Source organism: Solea solea, chromosome 2, assembly GCF_958295425.1.
Source record: "Solea solea chromosome 2, fSolSol10.1, whole genome shotgun sequence".
Classification (NCBI taxonomy): Eukaryota; Metazoa; Chordata; class Actinopteri; order Pleuronectiformes; family Soleidae; genus Solea; species Solea solea.
Window position 1 is genome coordinate 32,027,654 of NC_081135.1, and position 27,817 is coordinate 32,055,470.

Below are 27,817 nucleotides of genomic sequence, written 5' to 3' on the forward strand. Positions count from 1 at the left end.
AGACTCACCCACCCACACACACACACACACACACACACACACACACTTGACTGGCATATTGCCCAGGGAACAGTCCATTGACGTCAGAGAACAAGCTCTTGCCTCATCCCAGTCCCTCTTCTCCAAACAAACTCAAAACACTCTTCCACTGCCGCTGTGCTGACTCTCGCTCTTCCTTTCTCTCTTGTTGTGCTCCCTCCCTCTCTCTCTCTCTCTCTCTCTCTTTCACCCCCTCTCTCACTGTTCTCTTAAACAGAGGAAATAGTTGCTGGGATATGAACCTTACGAGAGACAGACAGTGAATAAGGCAGTTGAATCAGTTCGAAGATAGACAACAATGAAAGGTGGTGAAGGGAAGGTGCTTGTGTACACAAACACATGACACTACATGACTCTACATCTGTCTCTCTCTCTCTTTGTCTCTGTCTGTCTTAAACGCACACTAACACACACACGGACACAAACGCACACTTGAACAACAATATTAGTTAAGTGAGTGTACCACAGTGTTGCTGTAGCTGTCTGAGATAGTTAGTGGTAGAGGCAGCAGACTCACACTGGAACGGTTTCAAGATTCTTTCATTCCTCTCTTTGCTGCCAACATGTTGAACTGCTAAAGCCAATTTTTTAGTCGTCAGGAAGAGCCCATTTTCCTTGCTGACTTGACGAAAAAAATATGAACAAGGAAAGGAAGGAAGGCCGCAGATGATTCATATTTTACAAAGTGGTGAGACTCCGGTGGTTAATAGGGTAAATAAATGGAACTTAACATTCCACTGGGGTATTTGTTGTCGTTTTTAACATTGCACTTACACTAGTACGTATGGAATTCATCTAATTTAATGGACGCAATAATGGCCCTTATCACTGCGATTAAAAGGGAGCAGTATTTCAATCATTCTGCGGGGACTGCTGTTGTCTGGAAGATTGTACTCGCTCATGTTAAACAGAAAGTCTATTGCCGTTTTTAAGAGCCTGATTTTATTGTGCAGCAATAAACTCTTTCCTTGGGCTACTTCTACATTTTCCCCCGTGCCATGTTCTTTTAGAGGCAGTTAAAAGGCAAAACAAAGGCAATGACCAGCTGGGGACATGCAATCTATTCAAATTAAAATCTGTAACAGGCCGAATAGGACTACCGTGAATACAAGCGAGTACATAAATAAGCAGAATAACGTCCAGTGAACGTATATATATATATATATATATTTACTGTAATACAAGCTTAAGCCAGACTTAAGTGAGCTCCTAGTGCTGACTAACAATCTGATTTCCATCGATTATGAAATGATCCAGCACTGTGTGTGTGTGTGTGTGTGTTGTGTATATGGGGGGGTTTACAGACTTAATATTAATATCTCCATAGTCGAGAAACTCAGATCCTGTGGTAAGACAGGGATAGTGAGCCAAAAACGGCAACAGCCCATGAGCATGGGAGTGAGCGGAGGGGAAAGCCTCACTAATCGGCTGTTACGTGCTCGTGCTTAGAAACCAAATCACGGCAGTCGACGGGGTGAAAAAGTACTTTTGCCTCCCGAGCAAGGTTTTACAGCAGAATTACAGCGACACAGTAAGAGCGACTGCTTAAGCCAGGTTGAGTCCCTCCTCTACACCATGACTCCATACACTGGTTTAACTAGTTGACAATACTGTGTGAGTGTTTCTGCATCCCAACTGAAACGACTAGATTAAAACAATAGGTCATGGTCGTTTAGTTAGTGTTTGTTTGCCTAAGGAAAACATGTAGATGAATGGATGGAATGAGTAGAATCTGATACCCAATAACCGGCTGCATGTACTGTATCCAATAGGCTACTTTCCTGGGGTCAATTCCTGACTAAATTACACCACATATCATTTCATAGTCCAGTTTTAACATATTCAATATGAATCCAATTTTGCACTGAAAAGCCAAAAAAAAAATGATGGCTTTAATTGTCAGTGCCTGAGCCTGGCCATAAAAATCAATTGTCCAGCCAGTGAATTTTCCTCTGGTGCTGAGCCTATAAGGAGTGTGTGGGAGGAATACCGAGTATCTGTGGTAGACTAAATAAATGCAGGGTCATCATGCAAACTCCAAAAAGAGAGACCTCAGAAATGGCTGTGATTCCCAATTAGACAATTGGGCAACACACAGAACCACTAATATTCAAAACTGAATTAATATAATAGTGATGAATTTGGATAGCACACACAGAAGAGCCACATTTGATGAGAAACTGTCAGAGAACTAGATATTAAAGAATTATGTTATTATATTATTACTGGGGACTAAAGAGTTCATGTCTAACGGCTGATAATGTCAACAGAAGTAATGGGAGTGACATCAACTGCAGTGACAGGACACGGCTTTTATACTCTTTATATTATTATACCCTCACAAAGGTCATGAGGTAATAATTTGTGGTGAAGGTTTTTTTTTCCGGTAAAGTTGAATGTTATGTGCAGATTGTCAACAACCCAACCAGAAACTTGGAACATGTGTTGCTTTAAAACAGATTTAAGAAGCTTACAGTGGTAGTAATTCTGCCGATGACAAGGGGGATTATACATGTGGTTTGCATTCATACACATTACAAACCTTTGATTTGACTGAATTATATTAGAGCAATAACTGCTTGAAAAAGACCATAAGTATTTCTCTGTGTCGTCTGTGAGCACATATTTTGCGCATGTGATGCTGCTCTTTTTTTTGAGAGAGAAATTCAACTTATAAGAAAAACATGGGTGCACTCAGCAACAAGAGAGAAAACAATCAAAACATCACGACCTACTTCATAAGTTAACATGACCTCTTTGATATGGAGACGCTTTGGCTTTTGCAGACTACCACTGCACACCAGTGGACTAACTGGAATCAAGACGGAAATAAATAAATGAAACGTCAGAAAATCTAACGTGATTCAGATTTAAGTGGGGTTTTTTATGCTGTTCTAACTCAGTCACATTCTTATTACAAGTTGCCTGGAAAATGGCATTTGTACAACATACTGTTACATGAAAATAACCTGGGTCTACACCTGAGATTACCGTAATTACACAATAATCAAGCAACTGTGCTGAACGCAGTCATTAGTTAGTAATTAGTCAGACAGTCTTCATTAGATGGACTCACGGCACACACACACACGCACACACACACACACACACACACACACCCACACACACACACACTATGAGGATGCAGTAGATATCATTTCCTGTGTGACCATTTATGGAGGCAGCTTCCTTAGAGCACAGTTGCCAGGGTGACATGGAGAAGTGGGGATACACGAACACAGACTAGGAAGACTTGATAATTGCAGTCTGATTCATCCTTCTCTTGGAACAAGACAGGACTCACAGACATTCACGATATCTGTGCCATGTACTGTAGATGGACAAATGCAGCGACGTGCACGGACAAGTGACTCGGACAAAAAAAACACAAAAGCTACCTTGTTGATGATGTGCTGCTGCTGCTGCTGTTGGAACAGTTGTTTGTGTTTCTCCAGGAACTGCTGGTGCTGCTGCTGGACCACCAGATGTTGCAGCGCCTGGACCTGGACACACTGTTGTTGGGGCAGAGGGGCCGACTGGGTTCTGCCGAGTGGACGGTGGCCCCGTGCGAGCTTTGAGACAGCGGGCGACGGAAGTGAAAGTCCACCCAGACCAACTAGGTAAACACAGAGTGGTTAAAGCAACTTATTAGTGTCTAGTACCTTGTGGTTAATGTGTTTTTATTCACTTTAAAATCTTAAAAATACTACTGAGTAGTATATAATATTATGACCAGATGCTTCCGATATCAGATATTAAGACACAAGCTACTCACAGCTGAGAAGTAAGGAAACTAAATGAAGTGAACACTGACCCACTGGATTATGGCTGTGCTCCAGCAGTGCCATGTGCTGGAGGAGCGGGTTGTGACCAGTTGAGCCTCCTCCAGCTCCCTCCCTGTCCAACGTTGAAGATGCCAAGTAGGAGGGCAGGTGAGCAGCGGGCAAGAAAGGAGGGGTCAGAGGAATGCCCTGCTGTAACGCAGGCAGATGACCATCACTGTCTTGGTGTCCAGTTACCACCTACAATAATAGGAGAGAGTTTTAGATTCAAGGAGGGAAAAGAAAAGACAAAAACTGGGACTTCGGATGAATCTCAAAGTAGAAAGACAACAACTCAAACTAAACCTGTCAGTGAAGATTTTCCATATATTGACATGTATTCAAATTCAAATTTGGATTCCATTATTAACTTCAGAAACAAAATGTCCCACACACTGCTCTTGTAAAACTTTAATATTAACTAATGTTGATGCTGTGCTGGATACTTTGTTCCTGTAGTTTCTACCTTCCACCATTTGTGCATCAAAAAAGGTTGGATGTGCAAATGTTTTGGTTTTTGTGTGAATAAGAATCACTGTAAGCAGTGCTGCATTGTTCAAGTGTGTAATAGTGTGAGAGGTGTACTCACAGTGTTGGCAAGTCCTGTGGCTGGCAGTCCCAGGGTGATGTTGGGCAAAGAAGGGGAGGTGTACAGAGAGAGTTGGCTAAGTGAACCTTCCCTTGCAGCCAGTCTATGAAGCAGGGAGGCCTGGACACAAACAACCACGCAACACTCCAATAAATTATCCCATAGTTTCGAATTATGTCGTTTCGATGGCATTCATTGAAATAGCAAAGCTGAAACGATGCAATTAGCAAAAAAAAATTTTTATGTGCTATTCAAACTAAAAATGCTTATTGTACATGTTACTGACAATCTTCCTTGTATTAGAATACAGAATAGTTGATGTCTAACCCTAACCTTAACTATCTTAACTAAGGTTTTTGGTCTCCATAAGGACTGCTGGTCCTGACAAGGTCAGTGTATATGCTAGAAACAGTACTAAAGAGGCTGCATTACACACACAACAACACATTCATTTGCATATTCAGACAGACAAATCCACACACAAAGTAAAGAAGTTGTTTACCTCCCCTGAGCTGCCGGAGAAAGTGACCCCATTCTCATTGGGGATGTTACTAGAGCTGTTGTTAGGGGAACTGGGACCAGAACCTGGTGCACTGTTGCATGCAGACTCTAAAATACACCCAAAGCAGAAACATGGGGATATTCGACTGTACACATCTTTGTTTGTGAGTCTAAATTAAAAGAGAGATGAAGTCCAGGGGCGGAAGGACTCACCGGCCATATCTAGAGAACGTTTCTTTGCAGAAGAGATGGGACCATCTTTTCTGCGGAGCAGAGGGCTGCTGCGGCGCTCGGTCACCTTCTGCTTTAGCCTGGAACGAAGCTTCAGGTTGGGCTCAGAGGCTGATGAGACACAGAGAGGGACAGGCAGGGTGGAGGATTTATTCAAAAGACTGAAGGATATCTTATTGTAATTTTTGTGAGAGATTTTGCAAGTGTAGTTGATGTGAATTACCATTACTAAAATAGATCTAACCCTTTAACACAGAGTATATCACAGACGACACATTTGCGCAAGCGCACTTTACATTACCGTGATTACGCGTTCATGAACACAGGAGTGTTTTTTAAATACAACTTTTTGTTTTCCTTCATTTTAAATTGTTAATACACTATTTTATCATGCAGATATTGAAAGTTATTCTGGAAAAAATGCACAGTCTAGACGGACATTTTGAGGCTTAGGTGTTAAAGGGTTAAAGTAAGGTAAAAACCCTGTCACATATGATGCGTAACACAGTTTCTATTTGAAATGTTTTATTGTTCCACCCTAATATTCCATGAAACGAAATCATTTTTATGTAGACATGTCATTAGTCCTTATTCATGTGACCAGCTTGCAGCAGATGACTGAAAAGACCAAATATTTGCAGCACAGGATTGAGTATTTGATTTCCAACTGGATGCTAATGTGTTACACCCCAACTTAGCCCTGCAAATGTGTTGAAAATGACTGCATCCCTCTAAACAGTCACTCTGGCACTCCGCTGTGTGATAGTTTGCTGGGCGACACAAGTGGGAGCTTGTTCGCAGGCATGTAGTGGGGCTAATGAGCTCATCCCAATAGGCCACACCGTATGTGTTGGCTGACAGTTTCAGGAACTGAGGTTCGCCATCATCGTGTGACAGTGGGAAGCACTGCAACATGACGGGAAGCAGCCAAATGGCATGCTTTCTTGACCCCACGCTTAATGATGCTGCCTCCATGCTTTGCTAATGAACACTGTGTGTTGCTGGACACTTTCAATAAAAAAAAGAAAGAAAAGAAATAAAAGGAAATAAATTATGCCCAGTGTGTGTATGTGTGTGGCAAAGTCTTTGTTAAGAGGCCGGGTCTGTTCTGTTAATGCTACATACATTAGCTGACCTAGAGGAGAAGACTCTTCGATACAGAGCACAGTGCACTCAGGCTTCATTTTGAGTCTATTACAAAGACAACTGTAATAGGCGGTTTATTGGGGCTTTGCTTGAAAAAGGATGCTTTTCCCAGCCGTATTGATCTGTAGCCTGATCTTTTTGGCCAGTCAGGCTTTTGTTGCAAAAAGTGTTTGAAGACACACACACACATCCAGTTTTAATAAACACTGTGTGCTGGGCAGGATCGATTAAATGACAAAATGCAAAACGTGTCCACAAACTGGTTGCGACTTCTGCTGCATTGCCTTGGGTCGAAAATGTCACCTGATCAGTAATTAAGGGATTTTTTTTCTGAGAACAAACAACTGATGTGCAGACACTTTGTGGACAGGCTTGCTTTTGTGCCTCTCTCTGCCAGATGACTCCAAACACAGATGGGTTTATTCCATTTCTTCCACCCCGGACTTACTTCTGTTGGCCCTCACTGTGCAGTAACTGTAACCAACGACTGACTCTACACTCCTCCTTGTATCAAAGAGACAATGCCACGTTCATTAGGTTCAAAGACGGAGCAGTGGCTTGCTGGCACAGTCAATTGGAAGCAAATGGTTTTTTCTTTGTCTACTTAATTCCTTATTCAGAGTCACAAGCAGCCATTTGGCCCTTGCTTCTTGCAAATATGAATGCCAACCCAGGTATGATGAAGCTTCACTAAGTTTTATTGTAGATGCATTACAAAAATGAACTCTTAAAGAATGTTATTTTTGTGAGTCTTCCAAAGTCTTTGTTAAGAGGGCTGGGCTGGGTCTTTACATTAGCTGACCGAGGGGAGAGGACTGAGAGATACAGCACAGCACACTCAAGCTTAATTTGTAGTCCGTTACCAAGGCAATTGAAACAGGTGGTTTAAACATTACCACAATTATTACTGTATAACTGTTTAAATATGCCTTGTCTACTGCAAGATTGCAGGACACACGGCGTGTGAACAACTCTCTGTTGATGGAAATATATTTTGACATTATCACAATGTAAAAGTCTAAGGCTGGAAAAGTGAAACAAAATCTATTATTATTTGGTGAGAACCGTGAAGGCAAAGAGAAACGAGCAAAAGATAAAAACGTGGTAGACTGAAGGAGGAATGGAAGGTTAGAGGGGAAATTTGAAGGACAGTAGAAGAGAAAAGAAGGAGAAGTGAAGCAGGACTGCAGGACACAATGGGGTATTCACCTCAGGACGCTACAACTCCAAAGGGTGTTAGTGCCGACTGGGCAAAAGCACACCGGTGTGCACACGTGCGAACACACTCTCTGCAGAGAGGGCCCAGACTGGTTTTTACTGCTGATGCTGAGATTTCATCGGAGTCCTTTCTTCTTCCCTTCCCTCCCCCCTGTCTCTCATTTACTTCTCCTTTCCTTTGTCGTCTCTCCTTCACCATTGAGCCTTTCCCCTGCATACCCATTTGCACAAGTGTATTTGCCACCTTGTTACAGCATATGTCACTGTCCTGCATTATGGTCCAAAACAAATAAACTTTTTCTTTACTTCCTGGCACATTTTGACTATTGGGTATTATGCCATTGTCAGGTCACAGTCCATCGTCCCCCGTGTCCCCCGCAGCTGTCAAACCACAGCTCTGACATTTCAAACATTATTAAAAAAAATACATTTCATGGCTGGCCAGACTGATATTTAAGAAGAGGGAATAACTTGTATCCTGTATGCCAGGTAGCACTGTATATCTATTTTGTATTACACCTGAAATGTAATGCACTTATATGTGGCCTCATAAAAGGCACTGCTGCACTGGAATTTAATCTCTCCTTGAGGAGTCTGTGTCCCTGCGTGTCATTTTTCTATGGCATACATTTGTTCAAGACAGAGAACAACTCTCCTCATTGCATCCTTTAAGACTGTATTAAACTCTACAGTATGATGGCATATCAATACCAGATTAAACATCTCTACAAGTGGTGCTTAAGGTTTCAACAAGGAGTGGAGGAGGAGTGGTTCCCTGATACAAAACATATTGATCGGCTGCACATCTGTTTTGACAGATGGGAGTCCCGCATAGCGAGAGTCGCGCTGGGGGGGAAGCCATACTGCTCGTCTCAGGACAGGCAGGGAGATTTATAGGAATCGATAGAGTAGTTTTCAGAAAACTCATCAATAGTGTTTCCCAGAAATATTACACACGGTTGATACATTAGCTAAATAGATTGGACGGACGGACATAAATAGAGGGACACAGTTATCTCATTTACATATTTTTCTAGAAAGGCAAATTAACTCAATAAAAATGTGACTGTAAATTTCTTTGAAGACTTATATGAGATACTTTAAAATGAACAACAAAATATAAAAAGAGCGCTGTTTTCCAGTACGCTTTACAGTTCATTCCATAAATAATCAATTATTTGTCTTTAGATTGTCAAAGCAGGAAAAATGGTATTAAAATAACCAATTTTTGAGTTAGAACCACTGCAGTCCATTGATTGGTCGACAGACAATGGCGACAAGAAAAAAAAACACACAGGTTTTTTTTTTTATGTTAGAGGTCTGACAATGGGTGCCAGGGACATAAATTATTCTTCAAGTAAGTCAGAAATGACAGCGAAGTAATTCAGTAGATTGGAAGATGGAAGAGATACCACCATGTTTCAGAGTTCTCTAGTAAAACAGAGATTTAGTGCTCGCCCCCTACTCGTCTTTGTGCTGCATAGGAATGTCACATTGCGGAATATAAAATGAATAAAATAAAAAAAAATAAAAACCCTGTAATAAAGCTTATGGATATCCTGCATGGCTTTATTATCCAGAGCACAGTGTGCTGTGGGAATGTGTGTCTGAAAGAGCGAGGGAGAAAGGAAAGGGGTCATCATGACAAGTCTGTGTCTGTCATGAAGGCCTAACAGACTTCCTGCCACAGCATTCAAAGTGGCCCTCTGTGTTCTGAGAGCCATAATTACAATGCTCTTCAGCATTGGACAATGAACCCCTGTTGTCATATGGTGCGCGCCTGCACTCGCTAAAAAAGAATTCTTTACGTACATTAATAATTTACATGCATGCGCTACCGACATGGCAAAAACGTCATGTGTGACAGTTGGGGGCGTCAGAGTGGAGCACAACTGTGGCAACCACTGTCACTCGCTTCCTGTAGAACACAGTTCATCTGTGTGTGTGTGTGTCAGTCAGTCTAATCTGATCCACGTCCGCTCACTTCTGACACAACAGATCCTACACAGCCCTGTTGTGTGTGCACATGTGCAACTAGCGTTTCCCTCTCTGCCTCTCCTCCCAGCTGACACAAAGACCAGCGCCTACGGCTCTTCAGAACTCTACAAATGAGTAAAAAAAAAGGATCGGATTTGAGCCTCACAGCTGCAGCAGTTCATACTCATCTTTCTCTTCTCTAAACTTTAATCAGGAATATTCTTTATTTTACTCTATTTTGTCTTGCAGCTCTGTTATCAAGACAAATGCAAGTGCCGGATCACAAGTGTGTTTTAACACTAAACACTGGTGAAAAAATATGACATCAAAGGGCCAAAAAAGCTGGTTTATCTTCTCCCACCCACGGCGATATTGAGCGATTATCCAGCTTATTTTGCTCTGTGTCAGTGTGACCTGTAGAACGTGGAGGTTGTGGATGTTTCTTTGCACCACTGGGACACCAAATAACTGAATTACATGCAAGTGTCCCTGGAAAAAGGAAACTTGCGCTCTTAGGCTGTGTGCCAGTGTCTGACTCCAATTAACAGCAGGTGGGCAGGAGTGCAGCATGCAGAGTTTGGCGTCCAGCTGTGAAAGCAGGCAGTGAGTACGGCCAAAGCAGCTGCTGACACTAAGTGAATAATCACAGCTTGGCCGTATTTGACATGGACAGACGGACAGAGGAATAACTGTCTGGCGCATCCAAAAGGCAGAAACCGCCGTTTCCTAGGATGCTTCTCCGAGTAGTCAAGGGTTGTTTCGTAGAACACTGAGACCCACAACCTCTGTCAAGGAGCAATATTATTAGAGTGGAATGAATCCAAAGCAGAATAGGACAAGGTTTTTCTTTGTTTCCCGCAGCTATATTAAACATGAAGATAATTACTTATATATATATACTATATACTACATACTTATGTATGTCGTACCACGTCTATGTAAATTTCTGTGTTTGTATGTATGAGTGATGCTCTGTCTTGGCATTCTCCTCTTCACTGATTTTTGGGTTTCTAATGAAGTGGTTGTACTCTGTGTCCATCCACCTTCATTTACATGAGAAAGATTCAAAAGACCTTAGAGAATAACCTTTAACATTCATTTTAAAATATACAATAGTTCAAATTGCTTATGCAGGAAATAAAAGGGGAAGCTTAAGGTGCCCTTGTGGATGGACAATGGGTGTCCGGAGCTCTCTCTCGCTCTCTCAGCATCATTGTGTACCTGTTTTGCGGAGAGGGAAGTCATCTTTAGAGTCATATGTGCCCAGCATTGGATGGTTGTACGCTGACAAGGCTGTTTGTGGAGGAGAGCTCTGGTCCAGAGAGCTGTGCTGAGTTTTCCTACAAAACAAAAGATGGAAGAAAAAAGAAAAAAAAGACATTATAGTGGAGCATCCAATCTGGCTCACTGTATCCTTTGCTGCGTACACATACACACACCTTCCATCACCTTAAAGTCAACACTTAAAAAGACAAAACATGCAACACTGCGAATGAAAGAGGACAACAGACGAGGAATAGAGGGAAGGGCTTCTTCTTTATCACCTTATGACAGCAAAGAATCTTAGGTTTTATTTTCCTGTCTGAAAAATATACAGTGGAGATGAAGAACATAACAAGTGCAGGATGAGAGGAGAGATGATTCGAGAAAAGGGTATTCATGAGGTGAAAGACATGAGGAGAATGCAAACAGGTAGAGAATGCAAACAGGTAGGAGACAAAGGAAACAGGGAAACAGCATGAACCATTTTCCTCATTGATGGTGCGCACTTAAGATTCTACTGCGTCTCCTGCCATGGCAGAATTGTTTGACTGTTTAAAGCCTCTTCAAATATTTAAAGCACAGGAGAGGTGCCATTGTCTTTTCTCTCTGCCCACTTCAAACGCGCGCTCACCAAACACGCCTCAAAGAGAGCCAGCTGTCAATTACAGACAGCAAAGATGCTTAAAGAAAAAACGTCTCATGTCTTGTTTCAAAGACATTTTTTCTCTGCAGTTTACCTCCGGTGAGGACTCTACGAGAGGCTAATTTTGATGTTTGAAACGTCTAACACTGCACACAAAAGCTCATCAAAGACGTACACCCACACTGTGGGGATTCAAAACACCACTGGGTTTGTCACGTTTGCATTACGACACAGCAGTGAAGGACTTTCATATATCTGATGTCTGCTGTTTAGTGCTGGAATTTATGAGTTTATACATGAAAAGGCAACAACTCCCCGGCTTTTGAAAGCGTCGCTGTACAGATTACTGTGACTAAATCAATTACAAAAAAAGGAAGAAAAGGACACAATTGTGTCCTTCAGTTCATTTCCAGTAGAGTTGCCCTTTACAGAAATGAATTTACAACGCACTTACTGAAGAAAGAGAGAGACGCCTTTCTGTGAAAGTGACAATGATTCTCAGCACATTTATGGTTTCAGGCAGCGACGTGATGAGCAACACTGAGTCCCACGTGTACCACCAGGGAGGAAAACTTGCATATTGTATGTAGTTCACAACTGAATCATAAAATGAAATTGTATTCCGGTGTTTGACGTGTTAACACTCCAAACCATCAGTAGTTCTGTAGCAGTTTGCTGTGACACTCACCCATACCAGTAGCGAGGGTCACTGGGCAGACAGTGGTTTAGATTTCGCTGAGCCAGCGCTTTCTTCTTATTCAGGACAAACTCCTGAAGCCGCATCTTTACCTCTGTACTGGCCACTGCACCTACACAGAGACAGAGACGAGGGGAGAATCGTGACCAAGGTACAGTAAGCACGGGGAAAGAGAAAGGAAGCCCGGTTCTGGTCTTCTCAGGCTCACATTTCTGCACAGTTCGGTGATATGAAAACCTCTGCAGTGACACAACCATGAGGATTATGACAACATCAATCCATGCAATGACACATTATGTGTTCCTTGGTACATGCGGAGGGCACTATCTCGCATCGGAGCGTCACTGAAATTACAACGAGACAACAGCGGCGCTCGGTAACTCCCATCAAAGACACACATCATGAGTTTCACTCAGCTCCTGGTCTCTCCTCAATTACCACCCTCATTTCACAGCTACAAACAAATCGTCCAGGGAGGCAGATGAGTGAGAGAGCGCGCAAGAGAGAGGGAGACAGAGACCATTAAAAAATATATTAAACGCAGAGAGGAGAGCAATAAAGGTGGGGAACAAGGGGAGATGTTTTGACAGCAAGAGGGCATTTCTCTAAGAAAAGAGGCAGAGATATCAAGGGATGTGGCAAGTTTGACGCCAAAATGAGCGTGCGAAAATGACAAACAGCTAATATGTAATCTCTAAATCACGGTGCAGCTGGAAGTGCTGACATCCCAATATGTCGGCTTTGCCACTGAAGCAAATTGGCTTTTATGAGACTGCCTTCTATGCAATTTAGTGCAGCACTTAACAAAGCTTCCTCTGTTTACAACCCAAAGCTCTTTCCGTAGACGTCAAACTGTAGACTTTGTCCAGCGGAGGATGGTGGAGGGAAAAAGGTCAGGGAGGAAAGCATGCTTCCAAATATGGATCCGCCATTAGCTATATTCAAAGATGAATTTCTACTGACGCGTTTGTCAAAAGAATGCACATTGCAGCCTGCCAAAGAATGCCCACATAAGTCTATCTAACAGCCACTGTATCATCCTAATCATTATAAATAAACACCATCTGTGTTTTATTATCATTATTTTATTATTATTTACCAACTTAAAAGTACAAATACAGTAAGTAGAGAGCACAATCTAAGAAAACAACCCTCTGCCAAGACCCCTCACGATACCAAGCTTCAATACAGATATAGATGCTGATTTTGACTGATCTACACAGTATGATGAGCTTTCTTTCAAAGCACTATAGATATTTTATAGCAGAAACATTATCAAAATGTTCGAAACTCCCCTGTATAGCAAGGCTGACAATTGTTAATAAAATAGAATAAAATAAATCCTGAATCTACATCTGTAGCTAGGTCACCATCACTAAAATTAAATCATTTCTTACTTGGGCCATAACCTCCTTGACAGCTTCATTCAAAATATAACTTTCTATTTCATGCAAATGTTTATTAACGACATTAAGAAGAGCCATTCAAGTACCATATGAAGGAGGATGGAAAAATCAAGTACCATGCACTATTCAGTAAGGCAATGCCACTTGCCTTTAAATAACACGTTAATTGAAAGTGAGCCAATCTTTCCTTCATCCTTATATTCAAACAATTGCAGAAGAGTTAAGTTGACAGCGCTATAAGAGGAGTTTGAGACCTTGCCTCCTCCTGCCACACAAATATTTACCGGTTGGTTCAGTCTGAGTGCTGACGTAAAGATGCAAGAACAACAAAGCAATTATAATAATTAAATGTATTACATATATGATCGTGCTTGGCCCCTTTTTTCATCAATCAATATGAGCAGTCAGATAACAATAACAACAGAACAGAATGACTGACCTGCAAATCAGTATATCTTTACAAAACAAATCGAAATGTTCAATCCCAAAAGAAATACAACTAATGTGTATGCAGTCAACTGGAACACCAAACAAGCAATACTACCAGGCTATAATTGAAGCACAATCGTCCATGTCGGCTTCACTATGTGCATAAGAGATACTATTCCTAGTTTCTACATTCTGATCCTTACAAGGTAACGTTGGTTTCAAAGATGTGGTCATCGACTCTGACATCAGCATGCTTCATAATAGATGCAATAAGGGTCATATGGATTTAGATTTGTGTCAATATTTTCACAAAGCAAACAACACTTTTTAAGAGGCAAATTAAATATCGATTTAATCATTCAAAAATATTGTATTTTATTGTTCGCGCTTCCTGCTTTGTTCTTCGTGCTGTGGTTCTTTTGTTTGCGGGCGGGCCTTAGGAAGCTGCCTGCTGATTGGCTACTGAATTTTGGAGCGACAGCTCAAAGGACCGGAAGTAGTCACAGGCTTGGAGTCGCTGTCCGTCTGTAGCCAATCAGCAGGCAGCTTTCTAAGGCCCGCCCACAAACAAAAAACTACGGCACAAAGAACAAATCAGGGAGCACAAATCGGGGAGCACAGGTGTGTTTTCAAACAATAAAATTGTCTAAAAATATTGACACAAATCTAATTCCATAGGGTCAAAGCAACAAAAATACTTAGATTCAAATGAAATTACAATTTAAGATGAGTCCTGTAATAGTGAATTTTCTGTTTAAATTGCATTGCCGTAAACTATAATTACACAAATGATGATTGTGTGCGAGCTGCTCGAATGCCTCGAATGCCTCGCTCGGCTTGCCTCGTCTTGGCCCGTTCCCTGTGGTAAATGTGTGAGGTCAAACTGTTCTGACTGCTGTGCCATAAGGACAGGTGCCGGGACAGAAGGTCAAGCCTCCCTGGCACCTGCTGTGACAAAATGGCACAGCAGCTTCAGCTCAGTTACAGCAGATGTTGGCAGTGTTGCGGAAGTGGAGAGCGAATATATGCTCGGTCAAAACATGACAGCAATGTTTGGGGCTTACACATGACACCATTGAACCATGGGAATTCAAACGCACATAACTGATTATATTCCCTCATTCAGTACAATTCCCCTCGAGTATACTGGACTGACGCTCTTTTGGCCATTCATCGTAACAGATGCTACTTACTCTCTTGTCCCCGCTCCTTGTTTTTGAGCTGTTGGAGTTTGTGTTCCCGCTGCTGCTTCTCCAGTTGCTGCTCGTGACGCTGCTGCTCCATCTTCCTCTGATGCTCCAACAGCTCCTGTTGGTGTTTGAGGGCCAGTAGATCCTGCTGATGCTGGTAAAAAGGAGAAAACGCTAGGCATATAATACAACTTTAGGCAAGATGATTTCACAAACTTGTGTGAAAATATATATCCTTTTAACACTAACATCCAGTAGCTGGTGGTGACCACGTGGCCTAAAATATCAGAGCTAGAGAGAAACACAGTTCTGACAAGGTGCAACATTACCAGCCTTAAATCCATGTTAATCTCAAGTTATTTTCGGCTCTAAATCATTGTGATTATTGGCAAATCCGGTGGTCGCAGCCATACCAGTGAACTGCATAGCACAAATAAGGTTTGTCTGGAATAATTGGAGATGACTTTGGAGCAAAGAACTGCCACCAGATTAAATTACAACACTATATTCACTTAAGTCTACCCATACACATGCCTCTGTCCTTGAGAGGGTGCAGTCTGAGAGGAGAGGAGAGTAGAGGAGAGGAGAGATCACCTGGATGTGTTCCTGCAGCTGCACTTCATGTTGTCGCGACAGCTGTTCATGTTGCCTCTGAAACTCGGCAATCAGAAGCTGCCTCTGCAGTTGCTGCTTGTGTTTGAGAGTCACAAGCTCCTGCTGCAGCTGCTGTTCAGGGTGGCCTGTGTGAGGTAATAAAGAGTTTGTCATTCTAAACATCTGGAGTGTGGAACGTGTTTGTAAGAAATGACTTATCGCCCCGGGACATTAAAAACCACATCATCCGGACTCACTGATGACTGGCCCACGGCCTGGCTCTGTTGATGTGGTGCAACCTGTGGAGGCGCTTGGCATGGGGTGGGTTTGGGGAACCAGGCCGAAGGGGGGCTGCTGGTGGTGGTGGTGGTGAGGGTGGTCCACTACGCGCAGGTCCATGGGAAGGATGGCTGTGGTGGTGGGGGGCACCTGCGTGGGCAGTGCTGCAGTGCTCACGTCCACTGAAAGAAAGATAGAGGGTGGCATTTTGGTTAGAACATACTGTATAATAAATAACAAGCATTAAAAAGCTTCTCCTTATAGTCAGGTAAAAATGATCGCAAAGACGGTGTGGAAAAATGACAGTCCTCCTAACAGTAGACATCGAAATGCATTAAAAAAAAAAAAAGACTCCCTGTGTGATTAAATGTAGTGTGAGTCCTGTTCCCTTTCATCTTTAATTCCTCTGCAAAAAAATACAACAACAACTCTCAGTGAAATAGGAAATTCTTCCTGCAGTGCAGCACTCAGTTGGAAATCCTCAAAAGGACTAACAGCCCGGGAAGATGTATTAGATTAAAATACAGATTTTGAGGCAGCGCAAAATTCAAGTAACTCTCTTTGTACATCTGTTTATGAGTAATAACTTTATAGTTATTATTTTTGCAACAGCAGCCAAAACATGCCGTCCGTCTCTGATCCAAGAAATACTTGTTTCTTTAGCTGTCAGAACACTGCGGCTTTGACGTTACACTTCATATTGGTTGCGTTTGCTGTGCAACGCAGACATAAGTCTAGTTTACAGTTGTATAGACTGGATAAGAGGATTAGCAAAACACCCAGAAACATAAATTATGTCTGTGATTTAGAGAGGGTTGTGTGTAGTATAAGATGCTTCCCTATGCAGGATACCGTGATTACACAAGTGTACTAATAGTAGTCTCAATCAAATCCTGTATATATACACATTACACACAGGTAAAATGATGGCAGTAGAGGGCAAAAACAATCCTCCTGTAACATGAGTTTTGCAGCAGGGATTTGCTGACACGCAGACAGACTTGCCGTGCATGTTCGAGTGTATGTGTGTTTCCAGTGGGACTGTGTCTACACGAGCGCTAACGGTGCATTTTGCTTGTTGTGAGCTGTAACATGATAATAACACATTTTTTTGCTGTACAAATACGTGTGTGTGTGTGTCTTCTGCAAAAGCCAGTAAAGTTGTGCCTGGTGTTGAAGGAGATGGCTTTCAGGTACCATCTCCCAGGATACAAGTGAACAAAGTGAACACCTACACAGACACAAACACACACAGGTTTGCATAGCTATTCTTCTTAGAACACTGCACTGACTTCAATTCAATTTAACCTTAACCGTCACCAGTTCATGTCTAACCTTAACCATAACCTAAACACAATTCAAAGTGTGAACACTGAGGCTCGATGTCGCAGCGATAATCATGGAAATTAAAGTGTGCGACACAAAACAGCTGTTTGTGTCGCATCGCTCGGGTTTCATCTAATCTACAACACTGATTCAGATTTATCGGAGTAATCCTGGCGCTGTCGAAACATGAATACAAACAAGAGCAAACACTGGAAATGCAATATGCCCGCCATCCACATGGGTGGCAGGCAAAAACTAGGGTATTAGTGCAATCAGATTATATCTCCAAAACAAGCAAACAACACAACGGCTTACACACAAACAGCATTACCATTACACAACACTAGAGAGACGAAAAAAAAGCATAACAAACGTGCAGATAAATCGTTGCCAACTTTAAAGCCCTTGATATGGAACTGGAATATGGTGTGTTGTGTGTGATCTAACACACTAAAACACTGCAGGCTTAATGTTTTAATCAGAAACAGGCCAAGTCCTGGGATACAGAGCCAGTGTGCTGCAGCAATTATATTGATTTATTTATTTATTCAAAAAAAAAAAAAAAAAAAAAAAAAAAAAGGACGGTTCTCTAGGACAAAAACGACGCAACACAATAAATTCTTGACGTGCACGTAATGCCAACTCAAGCTCAAACACTAATGGCATCATTCAACCTCCTCTGATCAATATCTGCTCTGTGGCAAACCACCTTGCACCTTGCCAAGTGCTCGGCCAGTCATCAATACCCTCAGACGAGTGGGGAGCATCCCTTCACTTGTGGATGTCCTGGCATCCACCCCCCCCCCCCCACCCCCCCCCCCAATCCCCCCCCCCCCCCCCCCCCAATCCCATGACCAATGAGGTGGCGATGGAGTTGCAGTTACTTGCTGAGATAGCCAATGACATCTTTGGTACTGGGCAGGTTTTTCAGTGCGGGAGGAAACTTGACACCACCCAACGGGACAAGAGGGAGAGAAGAAAGGGTGTGGCCACCCCAAGCCAGACATGCTGGTGCTTCTCTGGTGCACATGTGTGTCTTTAACTGCATCACTATACTTGTAAAGACTTGTTTGAGTGCTGGACATCAGGATTTTTTTTTAATCTTTGTATCTTTTTAAGGCATTCAATTGGACAACTGCCCATGTCCCAGTGCTCAAGGACCAGTGTGGAACTGATTTATTCAATAACGTGTGTCCTGCTCCGCCATTCTGTGACATTCTGCCATCCCCTAACTTCAAGATATTTAAGTCTTTCAGTTGCCAGATCATTTTGTCAGTCCAAAAATGTGCCACTCTGGATTTCACCATGTTCTTCTTCTGTGTACCCACTTCTTCATTATTTACTGTCGAAGCCCAGAGGCAGAAACTGTGGAGGACGTGTAAAGCTTCGAGGCCAGTTTGGGTCAAGCTGAACATACACATGCAGGAGTAATTTGACTCCCAACTGCATTATGGGTGGGTGTGTTAATCTAACACCATTTAGTACAATTTCAGTTAGACTAATATGTTAACATGTGTTTTTTTAAGTCCAGTTTTAGATGATGGATTATTAGCACCACATTTCCGTCACAGCAGCTTTGCTGCTCGATGCATGTGTGGGGGAAAAAAAAAACCTTGCTGCATCTGCGTGCATTTTCTCCTTCACCAACTGATTGTGGAGCTTCATCTAGAGGTTTCAGATTCTTTTTCAGCATGAACAAAGACCAGTTTGACCTCACAACACACAGAAATAAGCTCCCACATTCCAAAATGTTAAGATATACAGTATTTTTATAGAGACGCACCCAGAAAAACAGCCTCATTGCGACGGATGCTCGTCGCAACCGTGTCATGACTGTATCATGACCGCATTGCTCTTGTTTGTGCGTTTATCTGACACACGGCAACATAGAAGATAATGTATTTTGTGCGTGCAAGGACACAAATGATAAGAACTGCCCCGAATTCTATGTATGTAAACATATTGCGTATGACCCCAGCTAAATTTATTAACACTTATCTTGACAGGAACTCACAGCTTCTCGTGTTAAGATAGGTGAAAAGGAAGCGGGAGGAAGTGAATACCTGGACCTCTGACCTACAAACGTGTACATATATCTGGCACCACATTAGAAGATGCCGCCGTTAATCACACAGATTGTGCCAGTCTCTCGTGTTGCATAAACAAAGCTTTTCCCAGTGAACCGTGGTAACCTCCCTACCTCTATGTGTTGTATACACGCCTACATACACACGCATGACTGTCAACAGTTTACAAACATATTTAATAAGAAGTAAACACCCGGGTCAAACAAACAAAACCTTTTATAGGGGCCATGAGGCAGGTCACGGCACTTGAAACACAGTACCACTTTGTGTACGGGGGGCCCTTTTAGACCGATGGTGCCGCTAACCATTCGAGCTTCACAGTGACAAATATATTAAGATTATGCCTCAATTAACGCCTTTTCTACTGAGCATTTTCCCATATAGATTCATGACAGAGACACAAAGCCCTGCCACCCTCTCACCCTCTTTTCTACTAAACGGGGCTCTGGTGGGCCCCTGAAGTTAGACTACCACTAGCTTTCAACCCCTCACCACTTATGTACGCTTCCCCAAGTGCCTTTCTCAGTAAGCATGCTACGGAGGCTCCACAAAGGGCTGTTTGTTTTCATTAACAAATAACAAAAAAAAATTAAAAAAAATACATTCTGCTTCTAATCATGCAACAACAAAAATCAAACACGCATATATATATACTGTATATATACATATATATATATATATATATATATATATATATATATATATATATATATATATACACACACATATAAATATACATACATATATAAATATACATATATACATATATATACACATATACATATATACTGTATGTACTGTACATATATATATATAGTGTAAAAGTAAAATGGCACAATGAAAGCCTGGAAATGTGACAGGCAAAATAATCAGATAAGTAATAAACCAGGGTGCACTGTTGCGTCGCAGAAAGAATAGTCCCATAGTCCAAAAACATGCAGAGGTTAATTAAAACACTCTAAAGTGACCATGGACTGGCGACGTGTCCAGGGTGTGACCCCGACTGACCATGGACTGGCTACAGCAGCCCTGAGACCCTCATATGTAGGATAAAGCAGTAGCAGTATAGACAAAAAAAAAAGTCAGTTTCAAGAGTCATCAATATATCAGTATTAATACTGTGGCAGTCTGCCAGAAAAAATAAATAGATGTAAGCAAAATGGCTTGTGTTACAGTGGCTTGTAAGTGTGGCTGCAATGATGATTCGATGCATATCGAAATATTTGATTCACTGGTTTAACTGAAATCAGACATTTCAGCTTCATAAATTTGGATATGTTCTTGTTTCTTTGCTCCATATAACGAAGAAGTCATTTAAACAGATTCATTTTCTTTTGTGGGCAAAAAACAAGACGTGAAAATGTCATCATTTCAAGATTTGGGAAACACTGATCAACATTTTTCAACATTTTCTGTAATCGAATCATCAAGAATATAATCAACAGATTCCTCGATTATAAAAAGAATCATTAGTTGCAGCTCTACTTGTAACAGATGAAGATGTTTTCACAGCAGAGGTGAATACACCTAGCTCACTAAAAAGATATCAACCACACACCTTTACAGAGATGGCTTTGTGACACTCGGTAGCTTAAGCAACAGGTAAAAATTAACGCAACTATGGCAAAAACAACTTTTAATTGTAGACCTGTTTTGTAATTTAGAAAAATGTATTGAAGATGCATCTATACGAAGGGAACAGTTGCTCGGGGAATAATGAATACACATCCTAATTGCCTATGTGTGTGTGTGTATATATATGTATATATATATATATATATGGGTATGTTTTATTCTATTAAAGTGCCTGGTCACTTACACAACAGTGGTCACTCACTGACTTCAGCCACTTAACCTCCATCTGAGAGGCTTCAAGTGCAGGCAGCGCAGAGAGTCAGAGATAGACATGGTGCAATCACCGCTCAGCCGAGCTCCTCAGGCTTTAACCACACTGGCTCGGCCCATTAAAACGCACTGAGAGCAATGGATGATGACAGATCACTGTAGCTACACAGAGCTATACAGGACACAGTGGCAGAAAAACCTTTTGATAACCTTACTGTGTATGTCAACACTATAACTTGCACCTGAACCACACAGACTTGTTTTCAGGTCTATTTCCATCTCCTGTGTTATTTCAGGGCAAAGGGCTGTGACATTGTGTGATAAAAAAGACATTTGCAGGTTTTGGGTTGAGCTGATTTTCGCTGATGTCGTTTAATTAAGAGAATATGCTTGAATAATGAAAAAACTTTCAAACTGATTAATTGATTATAAAAAATAGTTGTCAATTAATTGTTTAACTGTGACATCACAATTCTTTCAAATGACACAGGGATGGAAAAACACAACAGGGCAGAACAACCAGTGGCAGTTGGAATGGAATTAATCGTCTTTTTTTACTGACTTCACCCAGGATTAAAACCAGGTCCACCCACTAATTTCAGTGTGAAAGAGGCTTTAGACAGTTCTGCTCTCGTGTTTTGAAATCCTGTCAGAAATTTCGACACCTGACACGAAACACATGCCTTTCATGTCAGACTCATATTTGAGTAGCAACTATGCGTGAAAAAAAAAAAAACAACAAGAACAACAACAGTAGCTCTGTGAATAACAATTCCCCATACAGACGTGTTTACAACAAACAAAGCCCTGTGAACAGCAACAGGCCGACAGAGCAACATTCAGCACCCAGCAGGGTGAAGACAGTTTAAGTAATCAACCCAGCATATAAAGATGGCACTAAGTGAATATGGCATGACATTACGGTGCTGAGCCAACAGGAGGAGAGGAGGCTGTGCAAGCTGACTCACGCTGACAGCATGGAGGATGATAATGCAAACATTCCTGCTGCAGGCAGGGCCGAGCGCTCACAAATCCTGACTAAAACGTACGTGGCAGAAAGAGCCACTCTGGTGATATGCAGCAGGTTGGTTTTTTTATGCAAAATTTGATTAAGTTGCAAAGAGACTAGGAAAATCTCAAAATGTCAGTAAATACAACTTTTCTATCTGTGATAACATCTCAAGGACCATACAAGGTATGAAGGACGGAAGTGAGATAAACTCTGTTCATTTCCAGACGGGAAACTGTGTTTACTTTATGTTGCGTGATTTCACTGCAACAGGCTAGATGATGTGAAAATGTGGCTGATCTCACAAAACGGTCGACTCAAACATGACTTCTCCTCCCTCTCTCCCTCTCTCTCTCATTTATTCATCCATCACGGTCCATGTGGCTCTTTCCATGACTCTGGTCCTCCCTTCCCTTCCCCCACCTCTCATCCCCCTCTCCCGTGATCAGGCAAAGATTATGGATCCCACAGAGGGAGTTATTTTTAGACTAGGATTCCCAGAGGAGCTCCTCATCCCACCAGGCATCCATGCACTCAGACAAAACCCCCATGCCTGTTTCATCACGCAATTTAGGAAGGAACTGACTGCACACATCCACTTGCAAAATAAAAACAAAACACGTGTACGATTAAAAAAAAATTAAGTGGCAACAAGGGACAGCGGTGCACGGCGTGCTGATTAAGAATGAATAGTAATTGCTGACAAAGTTTCTCAGCTGTGAGTCAAACACACATAAACACAGAAAGAAGCGAGGCAAGCGCCATGGCGACGGACGGAATTGTGACCAGCAGTTGGTTGGACAGGAAAGCAGGGGTGGAGCTAGAGGCAGAGGGAGAACCAATGGTGGTTGCCAACAAGATTCAACAAATGGCCTGCATGTGCATTTATATTTAAGAGCTGATGTACAGTTTGTAATATTGCATGTATCTGGAGTTCTTTGTGTCACCGTCACTCGGCTTCTCTTCACCTGAGGACATGCGGTCATGCCGTGTGATTGACAGACGGGGGCTCACCCAGTGGGTTTAAGAAATTCAAGCCATACACCAGTCTAATCTTACAGATTACAGAATTACTAAAAATGCTGATGTTTTACAGGGTGGCGGACAGACAATGCCTCTGTTGCTACTGAATATGAAGCTTTACTTTAAGTGTCGATTAGAGCTGGGATACAGCCTCACTGTACACACAACACAACACAACACAACACAACACACATAAACCAAAACAGAGATATGGAGCTGAAGACAAAACTGGCCACTTACTGTAATGCAAATTTAACTGCTATTTATGATGATTCAAAAGAGTCTTCCTTTGAGACATATCAACTTTTTAGTGAGCAAATGATGACACAAATGTTTGTCACACTACAAACTTTCACACACACACATGTGCACAAGAAGCTTATGGGGAGGTACAGACACGCTACAGCCACTGCCATCTGTTCAATTTACTGTAAAGGCTCCGCTGAGTGGTGCTGAGCGAGGGGCTCAATACATCAGTACCATTCAATAAACACTGTCACTGCACACCCACACAGCCACTGAACACAGACACACACACACTATCTCACAGACTGTAAAAAAGAAAAATCCATACAGTGAGTGAGTTTATGCAAACACATAATACTGTACACTGTAGTATCACATCAACTTATAACAAATTATAAGGAAAACACATACACAACAAAAAAAAAAAAACAACACTCAGCAAACTCATCCTTTACACAACACGGAAGGGAAAAAAAAAACGGACTAATTACAAACCAGCTCAATGGAAATGGAAACTAAAAACAGCAGCAAACAACCATCTGTGCATAATAACAAGAGCTCTTACCCATCAGTTGTGCCGTGCCGTCCGGGTTGCTGTGTGTTTGTGTACTGTAATGTTTGCGTGTGTGCAGTGTACAGAATCTCAGCGAGAGAGGAAGAGAGAGAGAAAGTGATTCTCTGCACAGAGCTATAAAGTCCACAAAAACACAGCGGACTGACTGTGTTTTCAGCGTGAGAGCAGATCTCCCTCTCTCTCCCCGCCTGTCTTTCACACACTCTCCCGTCTCTTGGTTTCTCTTACTGACGTGATTTGCTTTGCTCTGTCCTCCGGCTGCCACTGTCCCTCCCTCCCTCCCTCTGTTCCTCTGGTCCCCTCCCACTCTCTCCTTCTTTCTCTCCCTCTCTCTCTATGAAACACACACACACACACACACAGAGTGACATCAGAAGGCAGTTTTAGGCATGTTGAGCATTTTACTGGAGTCACTCTCTCCGTCTCCTAACTCACTGATCAGCAGGGAGGAGGAGAGATTACACTACACTACACTCTCTCATGTGACTAAACAAGCTCTGTGGTTCTGGTGCTTCTTGGCCTGAGCAGATCTCACGATGGATGTGTGCTTCTTGGTGCAAAAACGGATACAGCTGGCTCTTCTCTATGTTAAACTCGCCTACACACCAGCAGCCCGACAGAACAGGCAGTTATGAAGTTCATTTGATAATAATGGACGCTGCTTTACACTTGCAAGTACACTAAAAACACAGCAAACAACCACACACAAAAACACCACCCCCTGATTTATCTGCCGTTCATGTTACATCACTTTTGAGCCGCAGAAACTCCACTAGCATCAGAAACCTTTGAGAATTAGTATCTGAAACTACTGCTGAGGACAGAGTCAGCTTCCTGTTTACACTGACATGTGCAAGCAATGAATAGTGACACAAAACTGAAATGCTCGCCTGGACTCAGATCAGATTTTTATCTTTCAGATGATTATTATTCATGTATTATCTGCTCCTTTAGTTTATAAATTATTTCATTTAATTATTCTGAAGTAATGTTTTTCAAGTATGTGTTTTTATTGATTACATATTTGCAGGTAACAGGAATATTTCTGAGCAGTTATTTTAAAGCAAACTCACTCTTCAACTCATCAATTTGCAGAGGTTCATCTTCCTAAATATCTCACATGCAATTCTCATTAAAAATTGGAATAGTCCTCTGGTCATCCAGCAGAATACTGTTCATCACCATCACACTGCTTCTATTTATTACTATCCCACCTTTTTAATGTATTTTCTTTTACTTATTTATTAATGTTGTATTATATTATAATGTTATTTTTGTGACCTTTGTGTCATCAATGAATCTTGACTTGGGAGTATTGTGACATGGTTCCACTGCTTCATTATAGAACCTCATTCTGTGTGTCCTCCTCTGACTTTGCCTGGTTTGCTATCACCCTCTTCTCTCCATCCAGCAATCCTGCTCCGCCAGTGGGCCGTCAAAACATTCAGTTTTTTTTACTGTCCTTGCAGGCAGACAGACTGACCTCTTCACAGTTTAAGCCGTAGCTGTGAGCATTCCTGCAAGGAGGAATGTAGATCTTGCGTTCACTCTTTGTGTACCTGTTACTCTTGCACATGAGGGCAAACTGCATGCTCTCACAGGAGGAGGAAAAAAAAGAATGAAATATCTAGTACTGCACAACACAAACAGTGTATATATATATACTGTAACTCATGAAGTAAAAGTAAATGCTTGAGGAAAAATGAATTAATACCTTAGGATTATTTGCCTCCACCAACTAGTTGAGTTGCAGCCAGGAGATGGAAAATACATGTAGTGTAGATTTTAATGAAATGTATTAAATGTGTTTGGCTATGGATTTTCTGATTCATGTCAAAAAAAAAAAACTGTGAATAAAGTCACAGTGTCCTTGAACCAGCCCACCAAATTCTACAAGATGCATTTTTGAATCCAAGTGACAAACTGTAGCAACAGCTGCTGCTGGCACGGAGGCATAAACAGCACACAGACAACAGACAAAGACATAAAGTGAATAAGAGTTAGGGGACATGAAAACAGCGTTGAATAATAGGTTTGGAATGAAAGATAATGTGGAGCAGTTAGTGCAACGGGAGGTCCAGGGTACTGAGTGGGATCAAGGTCCACTATTGACAGCTGCTCGTCGGGTGGGGGGGGGTGAAGCTTGACATGCGTTTATTTGTCATGTTAATGGTCAGATACTGACAGATACTTTTTAGAGCTGCCAGGCAGGAGGAGAAGAGCAAGACCACAGAAGAAAAGGTTCATGGACGTTGTGAAGGAGGACACATGTCGAGGCTCGGATGACTTGATAACTTGAAACACGTCATGTGCAGGATGTATATTGGGTTGGTGCGCGTTGTATACCAGGGCCTTAAGGAGAGAAGCCGAAAGGCAAATTTAGAAGAGGAAGTTAATGGGCAGACACTAGGGGTGGGTCAAAATATCAATATGGTGATATATCGCCATCCTTCCTCGTGCAATACGAGAATCGATACACCAGGACAAATATCGATATTTTAATGAACTAATTATGGAGATTTAGAAGGAAACAGTCCCTGCCAGTTTCACTTGACGGGCGTCACTACTTCAAGTTTACTTTACTTTAATTAGACAGATATGACTGTCTTGCAAAATATATTGATTATCACAAAACATTGTGATATTACTGGCATTGTTGACCACATATCGTATATCATATCGTGAGGAACCCTGATGGCCACTGAATGGAAACAGAAATGATGACAGTGGCTACTGTACAAACAGTTGTTTACTCAGAGATTCTAATGATATAAAAATCACCAGTGGGGGTCAAACGTCATCTGTGAAAGCGCCTACTTATAATCAAACAGCCTCACACAGTGAACTGGCTGTGGGTGATCATAGAGTGCTGTGCTGCACAATGTTAAATGGCTGCAGAAGTTTCAGACAATTTCATGGAAATATCCTCTCATGCATGTAACAAATCACACACTTTGGTTCCCATGGGAAATAAAAGACACCACAGAGAACATGGCTTGAGCTACAACATGAATTATCTGATGTGGTCAAACAATTTGAAATGGTCAAACCCATTATGAAATGTGTGACTGTCTGACTGTTACTGGGATTTCACGAGACGTCGCATCAAAAGTAGTTGAGTTATAAGTAAGAGACCAAACTGTGGTGTTCACTAGAGAGGGAAACCTGCCTTTCCCCAAGATTAAGATTTTCCTTCAACATTCAACAACAGGAAGTTGGCAATGTCAATCCAGCTGCTGACACTGAAGCAGATGAGTGTGCTTGACTGCCATTTCTTTTCTTGCAGAACACAGAAAATTCTTGTTGGGGTGAACAAAGATATTATATGTTGACTCAAGTACTGGACAAAAAAAAACTTATTTAAAAACAGTGTTTCCTATGACTTTCATCTTTAAGATAGAACAAGGGGCCATGTGGTGTTTCAGCAGGACAGCGACATGAGTAAGTCCATGGGGAGAGAGAGGATCCCTGTGATACCAAAGATAGAAGAAGTGCACATACACGTGTGTTTGCGCTTCTATTTCTTAACTCTTTAGGACAATTTATGGCATTGACACAACATTGACCTTGTTAGAACCACTTGTCTTTATGGAGATCAAATCCTGGACCTAATGAGGCAGAACCTCATTTCTGAGGAACTGGATTGAGTTCAGGGCTAATATTTGAACTGTGGTTAGTTTACAC

The 27,817-nt window shown here is 41.8% G+C and overlaps 1 protein-coding gene across 4 annotated transcripts in view; it reads right to left on the minus strand.

Moving 5' to 3' along the window:
* Positions 1 to 27,817, minus strand: part of hdac4 (histone deacetylase 4) — a 110,571-nt gene that overhangs the window by 28,054 nt on the left and 54,700 nt on the right. For 3 of the 4 annotated variants that reach the window (XM_058619225.1, XM_058619235.1, XM_058619252.1), the window contains 10 exons: positions 16,002 to 16,205; positions 15,745 to 15,890; positions 15,154 to 15,304; positions 12,117 to 12,237; positions 10,744 to 10,862; positions 5,164 to 5,292; positions 4,952 to 5,058; positions 4,450 to 4,569; positions 3,854 to 4,061; positions 3,438 to 3,655 (listed from right to left, as the gene is read on the minus strand). In XM_058619225.1, the coding sequence (XP_058475208.1) occupies positions 3,438 to 3,655; positions 3,854 to 4,061; positions 4,450 to 4,569; positions 4,952 to 5,058; positions 5,164 to 5,292; positions 10,744 to 10,862; positions 12,117 to 12,237; positions 15,154 to 15,304; positions 15,745 to 15,890; positions 16,002 to 16,205 (1,523 nt within the window). Of the gene's footprint in view, positions 1 to 3,437; positions 3,656 to 3,853; positions 4,062 to 4,449; positions 4,570 to 4,951; positions 5,059 to 5,163; positions 5,293 to 10,743; positions 10,863 to 12,116; positions 12,238 to 15,153; positions 15,305 to 15,744; positions 15,891 to 16,001; positions 16,206 to 24,124; positions 24,364 to 27,817 lie in introns of those variants that run through there. The other variant, XM_058619243.1, reaches the window with a different exon arrangement.